The following is a 21,472-nucleotide window of genomic DNA, read 5'->3' as shown; positions in this document are numbered from 1 at the left end:
TCAGATAGTAAGAACTATACAGCATTATAAACCATCTGTTCTGAGACGTCACTAGCAAAACATTGAGTCAAATTCCACAATACCAACAAAGCAAGTTTTGAAACAAAATATGCAAAAAAAATCAATTCTCGATTAATAACTCAAAACTGTAATTTCCAATACTTTCAACACAAAACATAGACCGACTAACGCCGGAAAAATTGCTCTCGAATGAGAGGTGACACATTTTAATTCAGGGGCTGCAGCCTAGACAAATTTTCCCCTATTGGGTGCGCAAACATCAGCCGACGGTGGGATTCGAACACCGACCTCCTAGGTCTGATTCCCTCACCTCGACGGAGGTATTAACCACTAAGCTCTATCAGGGCTTTGTCATCGATTCTCTAACAATCGGTTTCGTTTAAACAACAAATTTTATTTCGGAGTGAGAGCAATTGGAATCAAGTGCGTGAAAAAGTCACTTGAGAAGTCAAGGATTAGTTCTAAAGAAAAGCGCAAAACGGTAAGCAAAAAAATTGCATAAAAAACACGTTTATAAAAAATTTCTTCTCATTCGAGATCAATTAACAACAACACATTCCATTTCCTAACGTTTACAAAAACTCGAAGACTAGAATCAAACACCTGAAAAGAGCTCAACTAAACGAATAGCAACTGAAGAAATGAAGCTGCTGAAATTCACGCTTTTGAGCCCTTTCGACTACAATAAGGTTTCGCAAAGAAGCCAATTTAGAACATAAAAAGAATTAACGAAAATCTTCTGAAATGGATAAACGAAAACCAGATGCAATAAGAAAACAAAGATTACATCAAGCCCCAACGTTCAGTTTTTTTAATAAAACAGTAAAAACAATTTGACAGTCGTTCCTTCAAAATTTTGTTTTAGCTAAACATTGATGTTGACGCCCAAAATGAAACAAACCGACTAACATTGCTCTTGAACTACGGGCTGAGGGGGGCAATTTATTTTAGGGGTGTAGCTTAGAATTTTTTATAGGTGCACAAACTCATAGGGGCTCGAAACCTTAAACTCCAGGTTAGAAGTCTGCCATCTTAACTACTCTGCTACAACGACTTTGCTCCTAGCCGCTCACAATCCCTTGCATATTAGCGACAAACAATGAGAGCATTTGAGATCCCTCAGAAATGAAAAAGTGAAGCGTGAAAAATTCACTTCGAAACTGAAAAGCCCCCAAAACTTCAGATGTTCTAGAACAAAAGCGCATACACGGTCAGGCAACAATTTTGCATAAACAAAGACACATCTCCAATGATTGCTTCAACCTTCGGTCGAGAGCAATTAATATTGGACAAGGAAACAACGACGAACATAAACCGACTAACATCCGACGAATTTCTCTTGAACGATAGGCTTGGGTTTCGGTTTTGGTTGTTGCTAGCTCAAACTTAGAGAGGACAGTCACACTAGGGGCACAAAAGGGGTCTAAAATTACCAAAACACTCTTCATATCATGATGTTATGCTTCCTCGACAACTTAACGCACCGTACCTTCAGAGCTAACAAAGACTTACAGGGAGCTAGAAAGACTAAATAGAATCGGGCTTCACTTTTTATCCCTTTTCATTGACGAAAAAGTCAACTCAATCAAGCGCGCAAAAAAACTGTGCGAGCTATAAAAAAAGCAAGGGCACCGAAAAAAAATGTTTTAACTACCATTCCTCCAGGAAGGCAGTCTGACATCTTAACAATCAAACCATAACGGCTTTGGTAACTACATCGCTCACAATCGCTTTTACTTCAGCAACAAACTTGATTTCAAAATGAGAGCAATTTGTCAGGCGGGAAAAAGTTACCAAAAATTTTGCATAAAAATACAATTTTTTACAATAATGGCCTCAAACTTAGTACGAGAGCAATTAAAAACAAATTATGGACATTATTACGTTGAAAAAGACGTTTAAAAAACGGAAAAAAGTTAAAACCTCAGCTAAAAGGGAAAGTTTTAAAGATCGTGGTTATTGAAGAAAATAGCTGCGAAAGAATAGACCTGCGCGCCATATAATAGAGATAGAAACAGATACAGATGTAAATTGAAAAAATTGACGCCGCTCAAAGAACTAGGTAAGAAACATTCAGCGATAAATTAACAAATCTTGTTAAAATTCATTCCGCAGAAGCCTCTTATTAGGGACCTTTACTGCACATATCAGTTCCTTTGACCTGTAACAAATTCAAATTAAACTTAAGATTTAAAGTGCAAAAGTCATTTTATTGAGTGAGGTAAGTCACTTGTGATCAAAATCTAATCACGCAAAAAACTTTTGCTAAAGAGAGTGAGAAATGACGTCACGAGCACAAAAGCCGTTAGTGAGAGGAAGAAGTCATTCAACAATTTTGACTTTTTCAGCTTTGCTGTGTGAACAAATGTAAAACGAAAAGATCGTCAGACGACGAAACAAAAAAACCAGGAGCACCGCAATATAGCTCCGCTCAGCTTAAAGCTTCGCAGCTATAATGAAGATTGACAAAAAAAGAAAATTTTACGAGTTCAGCAGCTAATATTACTACAATTACATTATTTTCACAAAAGCATGCAACTTGATTATCCCATATACAAAGAAATGCATAAAAAAATTTCATTTAGTCCGGGGAAAAAAGCCGGCAATGCATAATTACGATTTCAATCGTGAAATGTTGGTACAATAACAGTTAAATCACTGATTAAAACGAGCTAGTTGATGCTTAGGTGATACTACAATTGAGACCTCTTTGCAAGCATTTGTGATATACACTTGATTGAAAAAAGTTAATTTCTCAATGAGCTTTGATTCCACGGATATACACACTACCTGAAGTAAATAATCGGCTCTCGATAAATAAATTCAATCGGAAATCTGCTTGTTTTCAAAAAGTAACTTCGCCGAATCCACAATGTCAACTAGAGATTAGTCCCGTGAAGAGATAAGGTTTCACGGTAGGCAAGGGTAAATTTGAAGAAAACAGTCGTTCGAACCATAATCCATCAAAGATATCACTGTATTTGTACTTCACGTTGCGCAGAGATAATAAAAATATAATACCTGAAATGCTCTTCAAACGGCCTGCTAGACATTGTATTTAAGCAATAAAAATGAACGGACCTCCCTGTCGCCTTTGCAAGTTAGTCTGGTTACTGTGACCGGTCGAAAAATAAATAAGTCTGGCTGGGTTAACGTTACCGTAAATAAGAAAATTTACTGAGAAAAGGAGGTGAACTATTACGCAGCTTTAACAAATTTTGATAAACAAAATCCGACCGAATAGTAAAAGTAAGAAAACTTTATGAAGTTAAAGCGTAAATATTTAAAATATTTTGACACACAACATGAAATAAAAGTGGCTTAACATAACCAAATAAAGCCATGGACGAAAAAGGAACTAGTGCATCAGCACGTAAGAATACCAACCAATAAATCCGGTCTTTTCAAGGGATAAAATAAATTCCTAGCTAAATTAAGCGTACATTTTCAACCAACCAACCAGCCAATAGGCGCTCCACGCTCTCTCCCAACGATGGAAAGATAAAAATAAATTACAAAGAAATGAACTTCTTAATTTATCGATCAACTTACTACCGCATTTTTGCGTACGCAACAGAGCACCTTAGCTCAAATGCGTCCCAACTTTAATATTCTTACCTTTCATGGTCAAATTAATCATAATCAGTTCATAAGGTAGCTCAATCGCTCCCCCTTCCCTCTCCTAAGACAATTTCCAATCCGTTAAACGGCCAAGTATTGACGAAAATTATGCAAAACTAGGAATTTATAAAGCAGCTAATGAAATAGGCTAGCGGGTCTATTGGTTTGAAATCCAAGAGGCAATTAGCTAAAATAAACCAGTAAAAATACTCCCATAAACCAATTTCAAGGTACTGAGATTCAAAGTCTGTACCTCAGGAAATTTAGATTTGTTTTTAAACTTCTCTACCATTTTATTACAACAATTTTCAGCGCTGTTCAAAATAGAATTGCTTCAATCGTGTATTGAATGAATCGACAAATCCAATAAAACAATTTTGTCAAATCGGGCGATAATTAAGGGAAATCTTGTCTGTTTAAAACCCGGGAAGCCTTCTTTATTTTACTTGCACCTTTAAATACCTTTCACCAAGGCTTCAAAATCTTCCTGCTTAACTTAAGAAAACACTGAACGGATTTTGGTATATAAAAGCCTCAAACGTTTCAGGTCTTAGAAAATATTTCACAAATCTGTTCTTATCATGCTTCATAAATCTTAAGCAATACAATTGTCAAATAAGAATTATGAATTTTTGAACAAAATGAGGCTTTTATTATTCCGTTGATCAAAAAAGCGCTAAAAGGTCTTTATCTAGGGCACTAATTTCTTTGATTGATAACCACCCAAAAATTGAAGTAATACGAAACGGTCAATCGTCAAATTATACAAAATTATTAAGCTCTTTATCTAAATTTCTTCAATGAAACATTAAAACACCACAAAGCAAAAAAAACTGACTGTTTACTAATTGCGTAATTCAAAAGTCTCTTCGCGTTAACCATGAATTCAAGCTTTCAACTTTGATTAAATCGTCCGTTTCGTAAATATTGTCTTTACGGTCACCCGGACTAACACGCCGTTAGTGTAAATAACGCTTCAAGATTACAAGAATTTAATGTGTTCTCGGAAAATGAACTATTGCGGCTCTTAGAGTCGTCTGACCTTGGGCCTTAGCATTTCCCTGTCTGATTAATGCTTTTCTATTATATTGGTTTTGTCGGTTTGCATTCAAATAAGTAAAACCAGTGATTAATTTGTACTGATCAAAATTGTAAAGTCTGTAAGCAACCATTTTTACATTCAGTATTCAGTCATTGACCTTTACGGCATAGGTAAATTTTCGGTCATTTACTATATGGCAAGGTCAAGTTTTAGGTCATTGACTTTTTTTCAAAACACATGCGAATCAAAACGCTTTGATGTATATTTAAGAGGCCTTAAAACATGTGAAGATTAGAAGCGTAAACATAAAAGTATAGGTATTCGAATTATTTTTATTATGTAGATTGATACAAGATAGATAGTGACAGGAGAAAGGCATGGTGCACAAAAAATTGTGAAAAAAGGACGGAATTGGAGAAAGTGGAAACGGATGCGACGTTAATGGACAAAAATCCCGATAAATACGCGGCTCATCTGTTTCTTAGCTCAACTCATTGCGCTTTTGCCTCTTAACTCACAGACCCCGGTTCGAATCCGACTGTTGCCAGTCGCTTTTTGCCGAAAAGCATGTTTAGGGGCTGTTAAAACATGTAAAGATTAGGAGCTTAAACATGGTGCCTTTTATGTCGACACTGAATTAATATATAGATTTCACTAAAAACTTACTTAAATTTTTCTAAATTATCTCGCTTAGACGGAGTTATGCAAAATAGTCGTTTTGGTAATTATATCGATAGTAAAATATTGGGTATCATTTGGGTATTTTGTCCTGACACCGATTCGTAAATGCTCTCACGAGACAAAAAATGTACAAAACAAAGCACCAATTTAAGATAACTGTTCCATGTATAGCACCATTGCAGAGAATCAGTGTATGTGAGCGAACCTCAGTAAAGAGGCTATCAGAAAAATTCAATGACTGAAATAAAAACGTAGACAACTAGGCAACATAAGTATGATCTGAACATGAATTCAGAAGACAATAAATATTGTATAAAAAGGAATAAGTTAATTCTCCAAGTAGTTGGAAATCAACACCCCATTCTGAACGCATGAACTGCAAGTAAAACATCATATCATAAAAAGTACTGGTTACCTATATACTGGATACCTAAAATTGAAGGGGAAAATAAAAAGAAAGAACCAATTTATGAGGAATCTTCTTTTTATTGCAACGTTGCAAGGAATTGGGCGCTGACTAACCTTGGTCTTGATCTCATCTCGTAGACTCTGAAACTCATTCAGTGCCTCCGCTTCTTTCTCCTGGAAGCTCTTGTCCAGCGAAAACACAATGTCCTGTAGATCATCTAGTTCCTTCTGCGACTGCTCCAGAATTTTCTCTCTGAAAGCAAATTAATCAAAGAATGTAAACGGTTTAAAAACAACTGACTTTATAGAAGTGACCGACAAAGTAACGTCAAGAACGATTTAACCATCTAATTTGATCAGTACAACTATACTACACTGAAAAATTTGGGGTCATCGACAGTAGGAAGTTGCACCTAATTTGTACAAAATTATCTGTACATAACCTGGCATTCACCATAACCTGGTTGTTACCATAACCTTGCAGTTAAAAAAGTAATTTATGATTTTCGCCCATGTAATTAAAAATTGAAGACGAAATTAGACAAATAAAGAGCAAAATATAAAACAGCGCATTCAAAAACGTTCCTTAAGTTCTTGCTTATTCAAATAAATTAGATTTTGCGACAAAAATAGGAGGTTTGCAAACCTTTCCGTGTCATATTCACGCTTCAGGATCTGAACTTCATCGTCAAACTCATTTTGCAACGTTTGAATTCGAGAATTTTGCAGGTCTGAAATATAATAACTTAGTATTATTCAGAATCTAACTTTAATCATTATTGGTATCTACGTCATTGTAGCAGTCAGTATAAGTCTAACCTATTAATCTGTCAACATGCTGCAAATGACTTCGAAGAGCCATGCTATACTGCTCTTCTGCCTCGGACAAATCTTGGCCGAGTGATTCCAAAACAGCTTTCTTTCGGTCAACCACCCTTTCAAATGTCTGGCTGAGAATCTCAATGTCTTTTTTCAATTCAGTGCTCTTTGACTGTCGCATAATTTCCCGCCACTGTGTGTTGAGTTTATGCAAGTTGAACTTCGTTTTTACCTCCTCTTTGTGAAGCGTCATCTAAAAGATATTTAAGCTTAAAAAAGAAAAGTTTTTGACAGATATCATTTGAAAAATTTTTAGAAAGAAAGGGGTTTTAAAATACCCAATTTTAGGCACTGATTCGAAGAATCGAGACTTCGCAATCAGAAAAGCTTGTTTTTGATAAATTGAAAAATTCATTATTCAAAACAACAAACCTTGAGAAATTGCATAAGCATTTTCTCTTTGTTTTTGCGCTGCTCCTCTTCTTGCAGTTGCTTTTGCTCCAGGTACAAGATGCGCTCTTCATCTGTCATCTTGTCCAACTTGCTTTTCTTGCCACCACTCTTCTTTTTACCTTTCTTGGCCATTTCTATCTACAAACTGTAACTTTGAATTTGCTGTACTTGGTTCGCTCCCATTATTAATACACTTGTAGGATATTTTTCTAGTTGTTTCGATGTTTTTCCAGTTTGTTCTTTCGGCGAGGGTCAAATTATTTAAACCCCCGCCGCACGTGCCAAATTTTCATTTCCTATGTAAAATCATGAGTTGCATAGTGACAAGGTTGTGCATAACGTACTGGAGGGGCACAAACGGAAAAGATACCCCTGGGTAACAAAAGTAATGTTCACCTCGAAAAATTACATTCCTGGCTGCCAGTTTTTGAAGAGGATTTAAACAAACATTACGACGCTTAGTGCCTTAAATTCTTGACTTGCCGAGTACTTGAGAAGCAGTTGCCGAGAAAATCCAGAGGTTTTCCCCTTTTCCATAAGTAGCAGTAGTAGTAGTAGTAGTAGTAGTAGTAGTAGGAGAGTCTTTAGGGTCGGAGCCCTCGGGTGTGGAACCCTTCAGTTTTCGTTTGGCACGAGTTTTTTCATTGGTTTGCAGATTCCACAGTTGCATAGAAGTCTCCAGGTGCAGCTGTCGAGTTCGTTGTAGCTTCTGTGGAAATAGTTTTGGTACATCTCTGTCAGAAGTTTCTTCGTCATTGGCTTCTCCGTTGTCCTACTGATGATGTTGAATAGTGAGCTCCACGTGAAATAATATTCAACTTGATCACACAACTCTTGAAGTAACAATAGTAGTAGTAGTAGGTCAGGTTTGCGGCTTCATGCCGGGGGTGTTGTTAGCACCCTTTTTGTATGTTTAGTGGACAATGAGTTTGTTATGCGGATTGCAGTTTCTACAAAAACAGAGTATTCTCCAGGTGCATTAAGTTATGCAAATTCTTGCTTAAAAGGACGGATTGAGATATAATAGTATTGTAAAAGAAACCAATTTGTCAAATTAAAATTACTTCCAATACTTAAAACAAACGTTTTCGAACTTTACGTTCATCGTCAGGTTAAAACTGTTTTACAAATTGTTAAAAGATAAAATGAATATGTATTTACATTTGTCTGAGATGACAATTAAAACAATTCTAGGAAACATTCTAAAAAATTCAATCGAAAATTTTTCCTTATGTACAATATTTAGCCTATTTACAACACATATTTACATCTGTTATCAATTTACTTAAAAACATTCCTATTCCGGATTTTTCGATTTTGTCCATGTTCTTGTATTTTTAGGGTTATTCCGAATTTGCCCTAACCATAAGTATCCCTCTTGTGGAGGTTTTGCAAATTTCGTTTTGTCATGCACAAAATGTTTTGAGAGAGAGTTGAGAGAGAGTTTAGGCTTCTGTGTCGTTCACACCAAGGTTCGCACCCGTCATTGAAAGGTAGATTGGATCACTTTCTGAGCCGCGTTGCAGTTGCACAGTTAAAGAGCAGGGTCAGCAACTGGCATTAAATCTGAGTAGAAAATTTTGAAGTAATTACAGCAGACTTATGTTAAGAACTGCTTATCAATAACCTTTAGTTCAATATTTGTGCATCTCCTGATAATATTTAGTAGTTAAATGGATCTCACCCATAAACTGCCATCGGATTTGTTTTGTGTTTTATCGATTGCCGTGAGCTCATTTTGTCGTGTATTCGTTGTATTTTTGTTTCAATTAATGGGCAATTTGATGTTGTAATTGCCCTGCAATAAGGCTATAAGCGTTAGTGTGTAGTTGAGTTCGAAATAGTAGAGAAACACAGGTTTGAGTTCTGGCAGCAACTATTTGTAATTCACTTCCGAAGAACCTAAAATCAAAGCAGTGCCTTTCTTTCGGATACATTCTATTTCTTTGCGTTCATCTTTACTTACAAACCCAACCAGTGAGGCTTAGATTATAAATAGTATGACATATACAAAACAATATAGTTTTAATGTAAAAGAAACCAATTTGTCAAATTAAAATTACTTCCAATACTTAAAACAAACGTTTTCGAACTTTACGTTCATCGTCAGGTTAAAACTGTTTTACAAATTGTTAAAAGATAAAATGAATATGTATTTACATTTGTGTGAGATGACAATTAAAACAATTCTAGGAAACATTCTAAAAAATTCAATCGAAAATTTTTCCTTATATACAATATTTAGCCTATTTACAACACATATTTACATCTGTTATCAATCTACTTAAAAAACATTCCTATTCCGGATTTTTCGATTTTGTCCATGTTCTTGTATTTTTAGGGTTATTCCGAATTTGCCCTAACCATAAGTATCCCTCTTGTGGAGGTTTGGCAAATTTCGTTTTGTCATGCACAAAATGTTTTTTGCCCTATGCATTCACATTTAGTCAAAATTATGATTTGAACTAATATTTTAGCGTGAGTTCCCTCCCCCTATATTCGTCGCGTGTGTTTAGTGCCGGCTTCAGCTTGCTGATATATATAGCTTCGATGATCATTAGTTTTTCTACTGACCGACAGGCGTCCAGAATTCTCCATTCAATGTCATTCGTGAGTAGAACGCCTTTGGAGCTTTTTGACAACGCTTTTGGCAATTTGCTTCCCGAAAGGTTTGGTAGACATTATCACGCCCACATCCACTCTAATCATTTTTGCAATCGAGGAATTTTAAATTTAGCTTAAAATGTTGTCCGCTGTTCTGTTGCTGTTTTACTGGTTAAAGATACCGTTTGCTTTCATTGTTTCAGGCCATTTTCATCGCACCAGCATTCTATGGCTTCAAAATCCGATTCGATATCTGCTGACTGTGTTGTTAATATCTTAAAAACAGAAGCATATCCAAAAACTTTCGAAAACTTTCACCTGCTAATTAGATGCTTCATGTATATGATGAAAAATAGAGGAATTATTAGTGATCCTTCCAGGACACCACTAGTAACCGAGATAATTAGTAAACTAATTAAGACTAGTAGCCGTTTCAATCAACTTTCATTTTCCTCATTATATAATTTCTTTAACCGAGGTAACTTAATATTATTCGCAACAAATTACACCCTACCTGCAGCTCCTCAACTTTTGCGAGTAAATTATTGTGTAGCACACTGTCTAAGGCATTTTTAAAATCTAAGTAAAGCACAAATAATTGATTTTCTTTTTGATCAAGTTCTTTGTATAGAAGACCAAAGAAAAGCAGCAGCTGCGTTAGCACAGACCTGTTTCTCCTAAATTCAAGTGAAGGAGTTATCGAGAGATTTCGTAAATTTCATTGCAAATCAAATTCTCCAAAAATCTTCGAGACATTAAAAAGTAGACTGATTGCTCTGTAGTTCTCATTTTTTGCTCGGTGTCATTACTGCTTATTTCTAACATTGCCACTTGTGACATTCCCGTGCACTTTGTTGTTAGATGCACATATTCAACAAAGTGGGCGACAATGTCACAAGTGATAGAAGTATTAGAGATGGGTTCAACAGCATAAGCTCACCATCATTATAGTTCAATGTTTAATTTAGTCTAAATTTGGCGTATGATCAAATTGATCACAATTTTTTGCCTCAACAAACGCAATTAAGTTAATGTTACAATTTGTGCGCTTTCTTTTGCTAGCTAACGTTTACTTCATCTTAAAGGCTGCTCAATATGTTCATGCGGCTGTTCAACGTACATGCATGTCGAATGTAGTGGCCTAGGAGCAACCAAAAAAAATCATAACTCCAATTATATTGCAAACACGGCATTTCATTAAAAATCGAAGCTACAAGAGCCATTAGTTCGCCTTCAATAGGCATCCAGTCGATTCCAGAACCAAGCAATTTCTGCCTGGCAGCACATTCTTTAGCCCTCGATACCAGGAAGCCCGTCTTCAATACTAATAGCAAAAACAAGACTGGATTATAATATAGTGAATACCCTCAACAACCCTCAAAAGAGAACCTTGATGATAAATTGCAAAACGAAATAGCAATCATATGGACAAAGATAATGCCTCATCTAACTCTTTCCAGATCGAAAAGCAAAACCGAAGGAATCAATTAGAAATCAGTCTCTGCAATGAAGCAAAAGAATTGGTCTCTGGATAGAATCAGTCCCCGGAACAGAGCAACTTGTTTATGGATGCAAAAACTTTTCAGAACGTTTACGCAAGAACTAAGAAAAAAGAAAACCTTGTCAATTCTTTTGAGTATGAACTATAAAATACAGAAACCTTTTCAAGGCAATATAGTGCTAAGAAATATAAATGAAACAAACGTCCCATATTGGGAAGTTTAAAATTGTATTAAATTTACAACGTGTTAAAAGATCGACAAATTAAAAGAGATGAATTTTATTTATTAGAAAAATTTTTTAAAAAATGCTAATTCTACAATTAACATTTTCGAGAAAAGAAAAAATTTAAAATAATTGCTAATCCTCCAATTAACATTTCTGAGAAGAATAGGTGACGCCCTAATTAAGTCAAATTAAGATTGAACTTGAAAAATTTGAGATTAGAATTCAATTCAGAAAACGTTGGGTCTTTTCGAAACTTATTCCAGAAAAGATTTTTTATTGTAGTTTTGAGAGCCAGCTTTTAAGGAATATTCCGCTTCAAGGCAAGAAATAAATCGTTATACCAGTCAATTGCTTATTTTGAAAAACAGTTTTGCATTATATTTGTTTTTTGGTTTATTCCAAATAGCAGTTTGTTTCTACTGTCCTTCTCCTCAGAGTGGCTAACTTGAGTTAATCGAAAGCTGGTAGATCTGCTTTTATAAGCTTTATAAAATATATAATAACCAAAACTTTAAGAGGTATTCTATTGGTAAAATTTTGTGTTTGATCTTGAGATAAGAGGTACTGTCAAATTCAGTTCTACTGAAACACTCTTTTATTCCCCAGTTCAGTCATTTTTTTAGAGTAACTCGAAGTGATTTTTTAAGACCTGAGAACAGAACAATTGGGTAATGCAGAAGACTTAAAACAAGAGCGTTCGTTAAAGCAGATCTAGTTTTTTCTGGAAATAAATTTTTGATGGAGTAAACGACTTTTAAGCCAGCAGCCATTTTTCTTAGTACATTTTTAATTTCTTCATCGAAAGAAAGATTACAGTCAATATGAGCTCCCAAGTATTTCACAAGTTTTTTCTCGAGAACCATACATCCGTTTACAACTATATCTTGGATTTTGTTCCTTCTAGGGGCTTCAAAAAATGAATACGGTTTTGCTTTCATTTACGTTTAACTCATTTTCCTGAAAAAAGAATGAGTTTAGTGATTCTCTTTTCAAGATGTAATTTTAATTCAGAAATTGCTTTTGCACTGCAAAGATAAATGTATCATCAGCGTACTGGACTATATTAGAATTCACATCAGTATCATCTTTCATATAATTTACATATATGTTGAAAAGAAGTGGCCCTAGCACAATACCTTGTGGTAATCTACGGTTAAGTGCTATTCAATTTGATTCATACATCGAGAACTTGACTTTTTGAACACGCTTTTCTCAGTTAAGATTTTAGAATTGCATTTGTTTGTTCAGTAAAACCTAAAAAATTAGTTTTTGTAAAAGAATAGGATGTGATACCGAATGAAAAGCTTTTGATAGGTCTGAAAAAAAGCTAAAATAACATTGTTTTTTCTATTGAGATCATATCTGATTTTTTGAGTGCAATATAAAAGAGCATCTGTAGTTGACACTTCTTTTCTATATCAAAACTGCGTTGTCGCAAGCAAGTTATTCTTCTCTAAAGAAGCCGATATTTGATCTTGAAGTAGGATTTCGAAAATCTTAGCCAGAGCTCCGGTAACTAAATTTGGTCGATGATTTATCGGATCTTCCGGATCATCTTTTTTGAAAAGAGGCAACACGTGGGAACACTTAAGGCCATTAGGAAACAAATGATCAGTTAAGAATTGGTTGCGCAAAAAACAGAGAGGTTCAGCTAAGTGTTCTCTTGCATTTTTTTAAAGCCCAAGCTGGAATGAGTGATGGACCCAACGGTTTTTTAACACTTAAATTGTTGAGTATATCAAATATCTCCTAGGTTGTCGTATACCTGAAAATAAAATTGTTACTGTGGTGTGCCGCATTTTTTTCAGAATTGATACTGTTCTTTTAAAACGAAATATTCAGGTAACGCTGAAAAATTATAGTTGAGAAGATTGGCAAAATCCTTTCCATTAGTCAAAACCAATCCGAAATCGTTTTTGATTCAGGGTATTTCTGTCTGTGTTTTTTCAATCTTTCTGATTTTGTTGACAAAACTCAACCTTTCTCTTGCATTTTTTAAGTTTTGAATCTCATCTAGCAGATGTTATTCATTTTCCTGCTTCAAAACAGTTTTTTGTTATTATTTGATGTCGTTGCAAACTTTTTTGACTGTATGTTTTGATATCCATTGTTGATGTAGCGTTAACTTAGGCTTCTCATGGCTTATGAAGACGGTGTTTTGTGGAGCATGCTTTTTAATTACTGTTTTTCAATGACGAACAAATCTTTTTATTTATGATTTAAGCATTTTCTGATAAATAAAATGATCTCAAATCTATCTTTCCAGCAATCTAGGAAAAAAGCATTTATAGAGTACTTTGTTTTATCAAAAACAATTTTTCAACAGCTTTTTTATTTTTTAACGGTTTCACTAATTGAAGTAAGTGTGGCTATATGATGCCTTTTAAGAATCGAGTCTAGTGTCTGGGAACTTAAGAAATTTGTGCATAAATCATAGTCTATTAGCGACTTCGTCCTTGATGTTTCTCTTGTTGCGAAAGTTGTATTTGAAATGAGTAAACAGGACGGCAAGCTCAGAGTTCCTAGAAAATTTCTTTCATTGCAATTAAAAATAATTAAGATTGTAGTCACCTTGTGGAATTTTTTTAGCCGCTGCTCTATCTAAACCCAGGGATAGTTCTTGCAAAAACAAATTTATTAGTTGTTTTTTTGAATAAAAAGCCAAATTTATCAACGCGGGCTCTTTGTTTTTTTATACCCAAATACTTTCAAGAAGGTCTTTTGACATTGTTTTTAGATCATTTCGTGCTTTTGGATGAAATTTTTTTGGACCGAACAAAAGAATACCACCGCCTTTAATTTTATCTTGAAGGTCAATACGTCGGTTGCGTCTAAACGAAATTAAATATTCGGAACGTATCAACCAACACGGAATATCGTTAACTGATTTCAACCACGTTTCTGAGACGCCCGAATTACAATTGTCATCTAATTTAGATGGAAAATTCCTAAGGAGCAACTTTGTCCGAGCACAGTTTGACATTTTTGATGTAGAAACTTTAGTTACTCGTTGATTTTTTCATTAAGGTGGTAAACTGAGTCTAATTGAGAGGAGGCCCTGAAATTAACTCTACGTCACCTGACAAGAACAAAAGAAATCTAATGACAACCAAGTATCAAAGAAAATTACTTAAAAGGCAGGTAGAAATGATTCTTTTTTTTTGGATAAGCATTATTATTAGACATGCGCGAAGACATCCTCTCAGGATACATTGGTCTAGTAGTGAAGACCCAGTTTTTTTGATGTAATTACAAGCAAAATAAGAGGCAAAATATTCTGGAACAGAAGCTTCATTTTGAAACAATACAAATAAAACAAGACAAATGAAACCATGAAAATTTAGCGAATCAAGTATTTCGACTAGTATTGACCTTTCATATAATTGTTACTTTTTCTCCAATGATTGCGGTTTTTTGGGTATTGATTTGGATTAAAATGGTGGTTATCCAGAGCTATTAAATTAGTAGATGTGGGAAGCAACTGAGAAAGCACACATTTTTTTTTAAAAAAAGAGACAGCTTGTTTTTAAGGAAAAAGCAAGTAGTCATAAGGCAAACTATCATAGCTTGGCATGGCTTTCATGAGGTCGTACACATTCGCAACTTTGTAATTTTCATCAGTTGCGAATGCATTTGTTTTATCATTAAAAAAATAATGCGCTCAATAATATGTTCGTTTTTTGGCAGATTAGGAATTGGTGGCACTTGCATTAGTACTATATTCTCAGGAGATATTGTGTTTCTTGTCACATCAATCAAATTTTTATACTTTTCAAACAACTCGTCAATGTATTTATGTTTTTTTTGAGAAATGGATTCGTCCCATCCTGAACGAGAACTGTTTTGATCACTGTTTTGTGCAATTGTTTTACAACTTCAATTTTTTCACAGGTTGTTCAGCCTCGATAATCATGTACCCAGATATTTTCTGGTATCGTACTTTCCCCAAACAAATTTTTAACCTGATTGCTTCCAATAACAAGATTTTGTGTTTTTGTGGGGACCTCTTTTTGGCTCAAAACCTCTTACGAGAACCTCTTGAATGATGCAGGGGTTATATTGGTTCGACTTTTTACCTGATTCCTTTGGACCATCATTTGACTGATTTTTTAAGCAGAAATTGACTCGCCGAAATAACATACTTTTTGACAATTGAGTCTATTTCTTCAAGGTTTTTAAATAAATGTACATAAATTCGGTACAATTCACTTTTATTATTAAGAAGTACGTATTATCGGACTTGAAGTAACATGATTTGCCCTTCCACTGGTAATATATCAAGTACGTCTCTATGATGAAGCAAAAGTTGAAAGAAAATACTCACAGATTAAAACTGATACTTTGCAAGATCCATGAAAAGCATTATTTATACCGTCCTCGAGATCCAACTAAAATGTTTTTTATTTAGTTGAAAATCAAATTACTTAATTTTGCATTTGAAAAACAAGACTCTCCCTTCACGCATCCATCATCGAGGGAACAAATATAAGACAATAAGGCTTGTAACATATCAAGTACATTTGTAAGACATAGCAAAAGATAGCGCCAAAGAGAAAACTCTTTCCGAAAAATATCGCAATTTTTATGAGGCAGCAATAATGGCGCTACAGAGCTCATACAATTAAACAAAACTCATGAAAAAATCAAAAAACAAGAAAAAAAAACTGAGCCAAAAAAACTCATACAGTGCTTAAGAGCCTCCTCAAACTGCATCTAATTAGTCGAAAATCAGAAGTATCTAATATCGGACTTGAAAGAACATGATTTGCTTTTCCATGCATCCATTTTTGATCACAAAATGCATCGGAACTCAAAAAACTGTAAGATGCAACTAATTCAATGCGTTTTGAGGAAAATCCTGAGCACTGTATTTGTTTTTTAAGTGCTCAGTATGTTTTTTTAACTTTTCTTTTTCTTAAAATCTTTTTTGAATGATCGTTTTGGTACCAAATTTTGCCTCGTCATAAAAACGTACTCGGCAAGTTACTGGTTTGAAATTTTTAAATCGAAGATCTGAATCACTCTTTTCTCATTTTTTAATGCGCTATGAGTCAAACCTGAGATCTCACTCAGAACGCATCCAATTAGACAACACTTAATCTTCCCTTCCACCAGTAACATAAGAAATATCTGACTTGAAAAAACGTGGTTTGCCCTTCTACTGGTAATATATCAGGTATGTTTTTTATGATGAAGCAAAAAGTGGCACCAAAGGAAAACCTCATATAGAAAAATCTTGTTTTTTGTAAGAGGCAGCAAAAAGAAGTGCCAAAGAAAAAAGTCATACAGAACTCAAACAAATAAAAACCAAATAAAAAATCATACAATCAAAAAAACTCAAAATATAGAACCAAATGAGCACCAAAAACTCATACAATTGTCAAAATCCTACTCAGACTGCATCTAATCAGTAGAAAATTATATAACATTGGAATTAAAAAAAAATTGTTCTTCCATGCATTCATTTTGGAAGAAATAAATCATCCGATATTAAAGCGCAAGATGAGACCAATTAAATTTGTTTTGAATTAGATCTTCAGCACTATATGAGTTTTTTCTTTGGTGATCAGTATGAGTTTATTTTTGTTGATTCTTTTCATTAAACTTTTTTTACGCTATGATTTTTTTGACGCCAAATGTTCTTCGTCATACACACATATCGTCATGTTCCCGATACCAATATTTTTGAATCGTATTTAAATTGATATATATGATCTTACACACTCATTTTTGTTTTTTTAGATAGGCTATGAGTAAAATCAAGGGTCCTAGACAAAACGCAACCAATGATTTGCCCTTACACCAGTAACACATCAATTATTATCGGACTTGAAACAACATGATTTTTACTCCCACTAGTAACATATCAAGTAAGCAATGAGGAAGAAAAGGGTGGCGCGAAAGGAACAACTCATAAAGTGCTCAGAACTTTACTCAAAATGCATCTAGTCAGTCAAAAATTGGGAATACGGGAAACTACTCTTAGTCCATAATGTTGCTGAATTAAGATCTATCAAAGTTGTTAAAAGTTTCTGATAAAAATTATAAGAATTAAGAACGAGTTAAAGGAAAGCTAAAATTCTGTTTCAATTTGTCTTTGTTCTATAAGATTACATGAATAAAGAAAGGTCAACTGTTTGAAGCGAGAGATTGCGCTTTTTTAAGAGAAAAAGAAATATTATTGAATACAAAAATTCCGTTTTGCAAAATATCACAACAGTAAGATATCAAGTGCCTTTGTATGACAATGCAAGACGTGGCCCTTTGAGTACGATCTTGAGCACTAATTACAAGCGTTTTGAGTAAGGCTTTGAACTTCGATTGAATTGTTTTTTGCTGCCCAAATTGCAGCAAAAACTGGCAAAATGTGCTGATACAGTGCTCAAGATTTCACTCAAAACGCATGCAGTTAGTCAAAAATGCGCACCCGGAGCAGCAGATAAAGCTCATACAGTGCTCAAAACGCTCTTATTCCAGCAATTAGAGCATTTTTGTTCAGAATTACGTAATATCGGATTTGAAGTAACATGATTTGCCCTTCCACTGGTAATATATCAATACGTTTCTATGATGAAGCAAAAGTTCAAAGAAAAAACTCACAGATTAAAACTGATACTTTGCAAGGTCCATGAAAAGCATTATCAATACCGTCCTCAAGATCCTACTAGAACGTTTTTTATTTAGTTGAAAATCAAATTACTTAATAATGCATTTGAAAAACATGACTTTACTTTCACGCATCCATCATCGAGGGAACAAATATAAAAAAATAGGGGCAGCAAAGAGAGGTGCCAAAGAAAAAACTCATATAGAACTCAAATAAATAAAAACCATATAAAAAATTGTACAACCAAACAAACTAAGAAAAAAACAAATGAGCACCGAAAACTCATACAATTGTCAAAACTCGACTCAAACCGCATCCAACTAGTAGAAAATTATCAAATATCGGGATTGAAAAAAAAATTGTTCTTCCATTCATTTATTTTGGAAGAAATAATTCATCCGACATTACAGAGCAAGATGGGACTAACTAAAATTGTATTGATTTAGATCTTGAGCACTATATGAGTTTTTTCTCTGAACTTTTTTACGCCATGATTTTGTTGACGCCAAATGTGCTTCGTCATACACACGTACCGTCATATTCCCGATGCCAATATTTTTAAATCGTATTTATATCGACAAATATGATCTTACACACTCAGTTTTCTTTTTTTAAGTAGGCTATGAGTAAAATCAAAGGTCCTACTCCAAACGCAACCAATGATTTGCCCTTCCACCAGTAACACATCAAATAATATCTGACTTGAAACAACATGGTTTTCCCTCCCACTAGTAACATATCAAGTAAGCAATGAGGAAGAAAAGGGTGGCGCGAAAAGAACAACTCATAAAGTGCTCAAAACTTTACTCAAAATGCATCCAGTCAGTCGAAAATTGGGAATACGGGAAACTACTCTTGGTCCATCATGTGCTGAATTAAGATGAATCAAAGTTGTTAAAAGTTTCAGATAAAAATTATACGAATTAAGAACGAGATAAAGGAAAGCTAAAATTCTTTTTCAGTTTGTCCTTGTTCTATAAGATCACATGAACAAAGAAAGGTCAACTGTTTGAAACGAGAGATTGCGCTTTTTTAAGAGAAAAAGAAGAATTATTGAATACAAAAATTCCGTTTTGCAAAATATGACAACAGTAAGATATCAAGTGCGGTTGTATGACAATGCAAGATGTGGCCTTTTGAGTACTATCTTGAGCACTAATTACATGCGTTTTGAGTAAGGTTTTGAAATTCGATTGAATTGTTTTTTGCTGCCCGAATTGCAGCAAAAACTGGCAAAATGTGCAGATACAGTGCTCAAGATTTCACTCAAAACGCATGCAGTTAGTCAAAAGTGCGCACTCGGAGCAGCAGATAAAGCTCATACAGTGCTCAAAACGCTCTTATTCTAGCAATTAGAGCATTTTTATTCAGAAGTACGTAATATCGGTCTTGAAGTAACATGATTTGCCCTTCCAATGGTAATATATCAAGTACGTTTCTATGATGAAGCAAAAGTTGAAAGAAAAAACTCACAGGTTAAAACTGATACGTTGCAAGATCCATGAAAAGCATTATTCATACCGTCCTCAAGATCCAACTAAAATGTTCTTTTTTTAGTTGAAAATCAAATTACTTAATTTTGCATTTGAAGAACATGACTTTACCTCCATGCATCCATCATCGAGGGAACAAATATAAGAAAATAAGGCTTGTAACATCATGTTCCCGCTGCCAATATTTTTAAATCGTATTTATATCGATATATATGATCTTACACACTCAGTTTTCTTTTTTTTAGATAGACTATGAGTAAAATCAAAGGTCCTACTCAAAACGCAACCAATGATTTGCCCTTCCACCAGTAAAGCATCAATTAATATTGGTCTTGAAACAACATGATTTTCCCTCCCACTAGTAACATTTCAAGTAAGCAATGAGGAAGAAAAGGGTGGCGCGAAAGGAACAACTCATAAAGTGCTCAGAACCTTACTCAAAATGCATCTAGTCAGTCAAAAATTGAGAATACGTAGTAACACACTTGCAAAACTTGATTTGCTTTCCCAACCGCAACAAATCAAACGCATTTGTACGACGAAACAAAAGTTGAAGCAAATGATTAAAAAAAATCGGAATTTGTATGACGCTCCAGGAAGCGGGACCAAAGGAGAAACTCATACTGAAAAAAACTCGTACCTTGCTTGACTCATGAAGTGCATCCCTCATACAGTGCTAACAATCCTACTCAAACTGCATCTAATTAGTCAAAAATCAAATTACATAATATGGTATTAGAAAAAAAAGGTTTGCCTTTCCACGCCTCCATCATCGAAACAATTGCTTCGCAAATGAAATGGACAGGAAGCAACTTTTTATAAGCGTTTCGAGTAAGATGTTATGCACTTTATAAGTGTTTTTTTTGTTTTTCTTCATATGAGTTTTTGTTTGTGAATTTTTCTGTTAAATTTTTATCATATTTTGTTTTTTTTTGGAGCCACAAATATTTTTGCCACAAATATTTTACAAACATTCGTGATACTTTAAAATTTTAAAAACGAAGATTTTATTCAATCACTTTTCATGATTTAGAAGCGCTTTGGATAAAAGATAATATCCTACTCAAAGGCGTCGAATTAGAAAACACCTGATTTGCCCTTCTACCGGTAACATATCAGTTGATATCGGATTTGAAAGAACGTCATTTGCTCTTTCTTGGGTAAAATACCAAGTACGTTTGTGTGACGAAGCAGAAGGTGGCACCAAAAGAAAATTTCAAACAGTGCTCAGGATCATACTCAAATTGGTCAAAAATAAAAAAATATATATATAACAAACTTGCAAACTTTTTTTCCACCTGCAATAAATCAAGCTCATTATACTTTTTGGTTCTATTCCGCTGAAAAAAAAGAAACCGACTGTCATAACTTTTTTCCAAAATTGTATATCAACCAAAACTATTGTATCTTCAAGGATATTTGTGCATACTCTCTTTCTTTTTCGCGCAAATTGTGTGATTTTTGTGCAATTTGCTCTGCTTTTTGTGATAAAAGTTTATAGTGAATAATAAAATTAGTTTGCCAAAAAATTATGAAATTCTTTGTGTATTTGACCTTTACTTGCATCGTCAGCTTCAAATTGTCAGATGTTGCGAAATAAAAAACTAATAAACAATTGATTTTGACAGCTTGTGTTGAAACTCAAAGAAAAAACTAAAGACCAACCTGATTTGAACAATAAGTTTAAAAAGACTCATAATTATATATCTACTAATATACAAGTATCAAAAACATTAAAAATGTTTCTTTTACTGATTATTCAAATTTTGTTTTCATTTAGTCTTTCTCATTTGCTGAGAAAAAAAGAAGTCAACATTTCAAAAATGTTCAACTGGAGTAAAGTTTTAGAATGTGGTGATTTTCGAGAAAAAATGAGTTCGATTTTCGGGCTCATTTGTTGAAATTATGCCTAGAAATTACAGTAATTGTATTTACGTTGATCTAGATTACAATACCACTTATCATACTTAAGTGTTCAATTTGAACTCATGCTGA

General features: G+C 34.2%; 2 protein-coding genes across 3 annotated transcripts in view; both read right to left on the bottom strand.

The window, feature by feature from the left end:
- LOC142336470 (uncharacterized) overlaps nt 1–4,205 on the bottom strand; it is a 53,891-nt gene extending 49,686 nt beyond the window's left edge. For both annotated transcript variants that reach the window (XM_075385333.1, XM_075385334.1), the window contains exon 1: nt 2,812–4,205. The gene's annotated coding sequence lies outside the window, so the exon portion shown is untranslated. The remainder of the gene's footprint in view (nt 1–2,811) is intronic.
- The window catches only part of LOC142336471 (dynein regulatory complex subunit 2-like), a 79,004-nt gene extending 71,748 nt beyond the window's left edge, over nt 1–7,256 (bottom strand). Inside the window, exons 1-4 of the mRNA XM_075385336.1 lie at nt 7,025–7,256; nt 6,593–6,845; nt 6,420–6,504; nt 5,888–6,026 (exon numbers count right to left, since the gene is read on the bottom strand). Of these exons, the coding sequence (XP_075241451.1) occupies nt 5,888–6,026; nt 6,420–6,504; nt 6,593–6,845; nt 7,025–7,177 (630 nt within the window). The 5' untranslated portion in view covers nt 7,178–7,256. The remainder of the gene's footprint in view (nt 1–5,887; nt 6,027–6,419; nt 6,505–6,592; nt 6,846–7,024) is intronic.
- Nucleotides 7,257–21,472: the final 14,216 nt, after the last annotated feature.

The sequence above is a fragment of the Convolutriloba macropyga genome, chromosome 3 (genome assembly GCF_964194025.1).
Source record: "Convolutriloba macropyga chromosome 3, txConMacr16.3, whole genome shotgun sequence".
Taxonomy (NCBI): domain Eukaryota; kingdom Metazoa; phylum Xenacoelomorpha; order Acoela; family Convolutidae; genus Convolutriloba; species Convolutriloba macropyga.
Note: the sequence above shows the minus strand (reverse complement) of the source record. Positions and strands in the feature narration are given on the sequence as shown.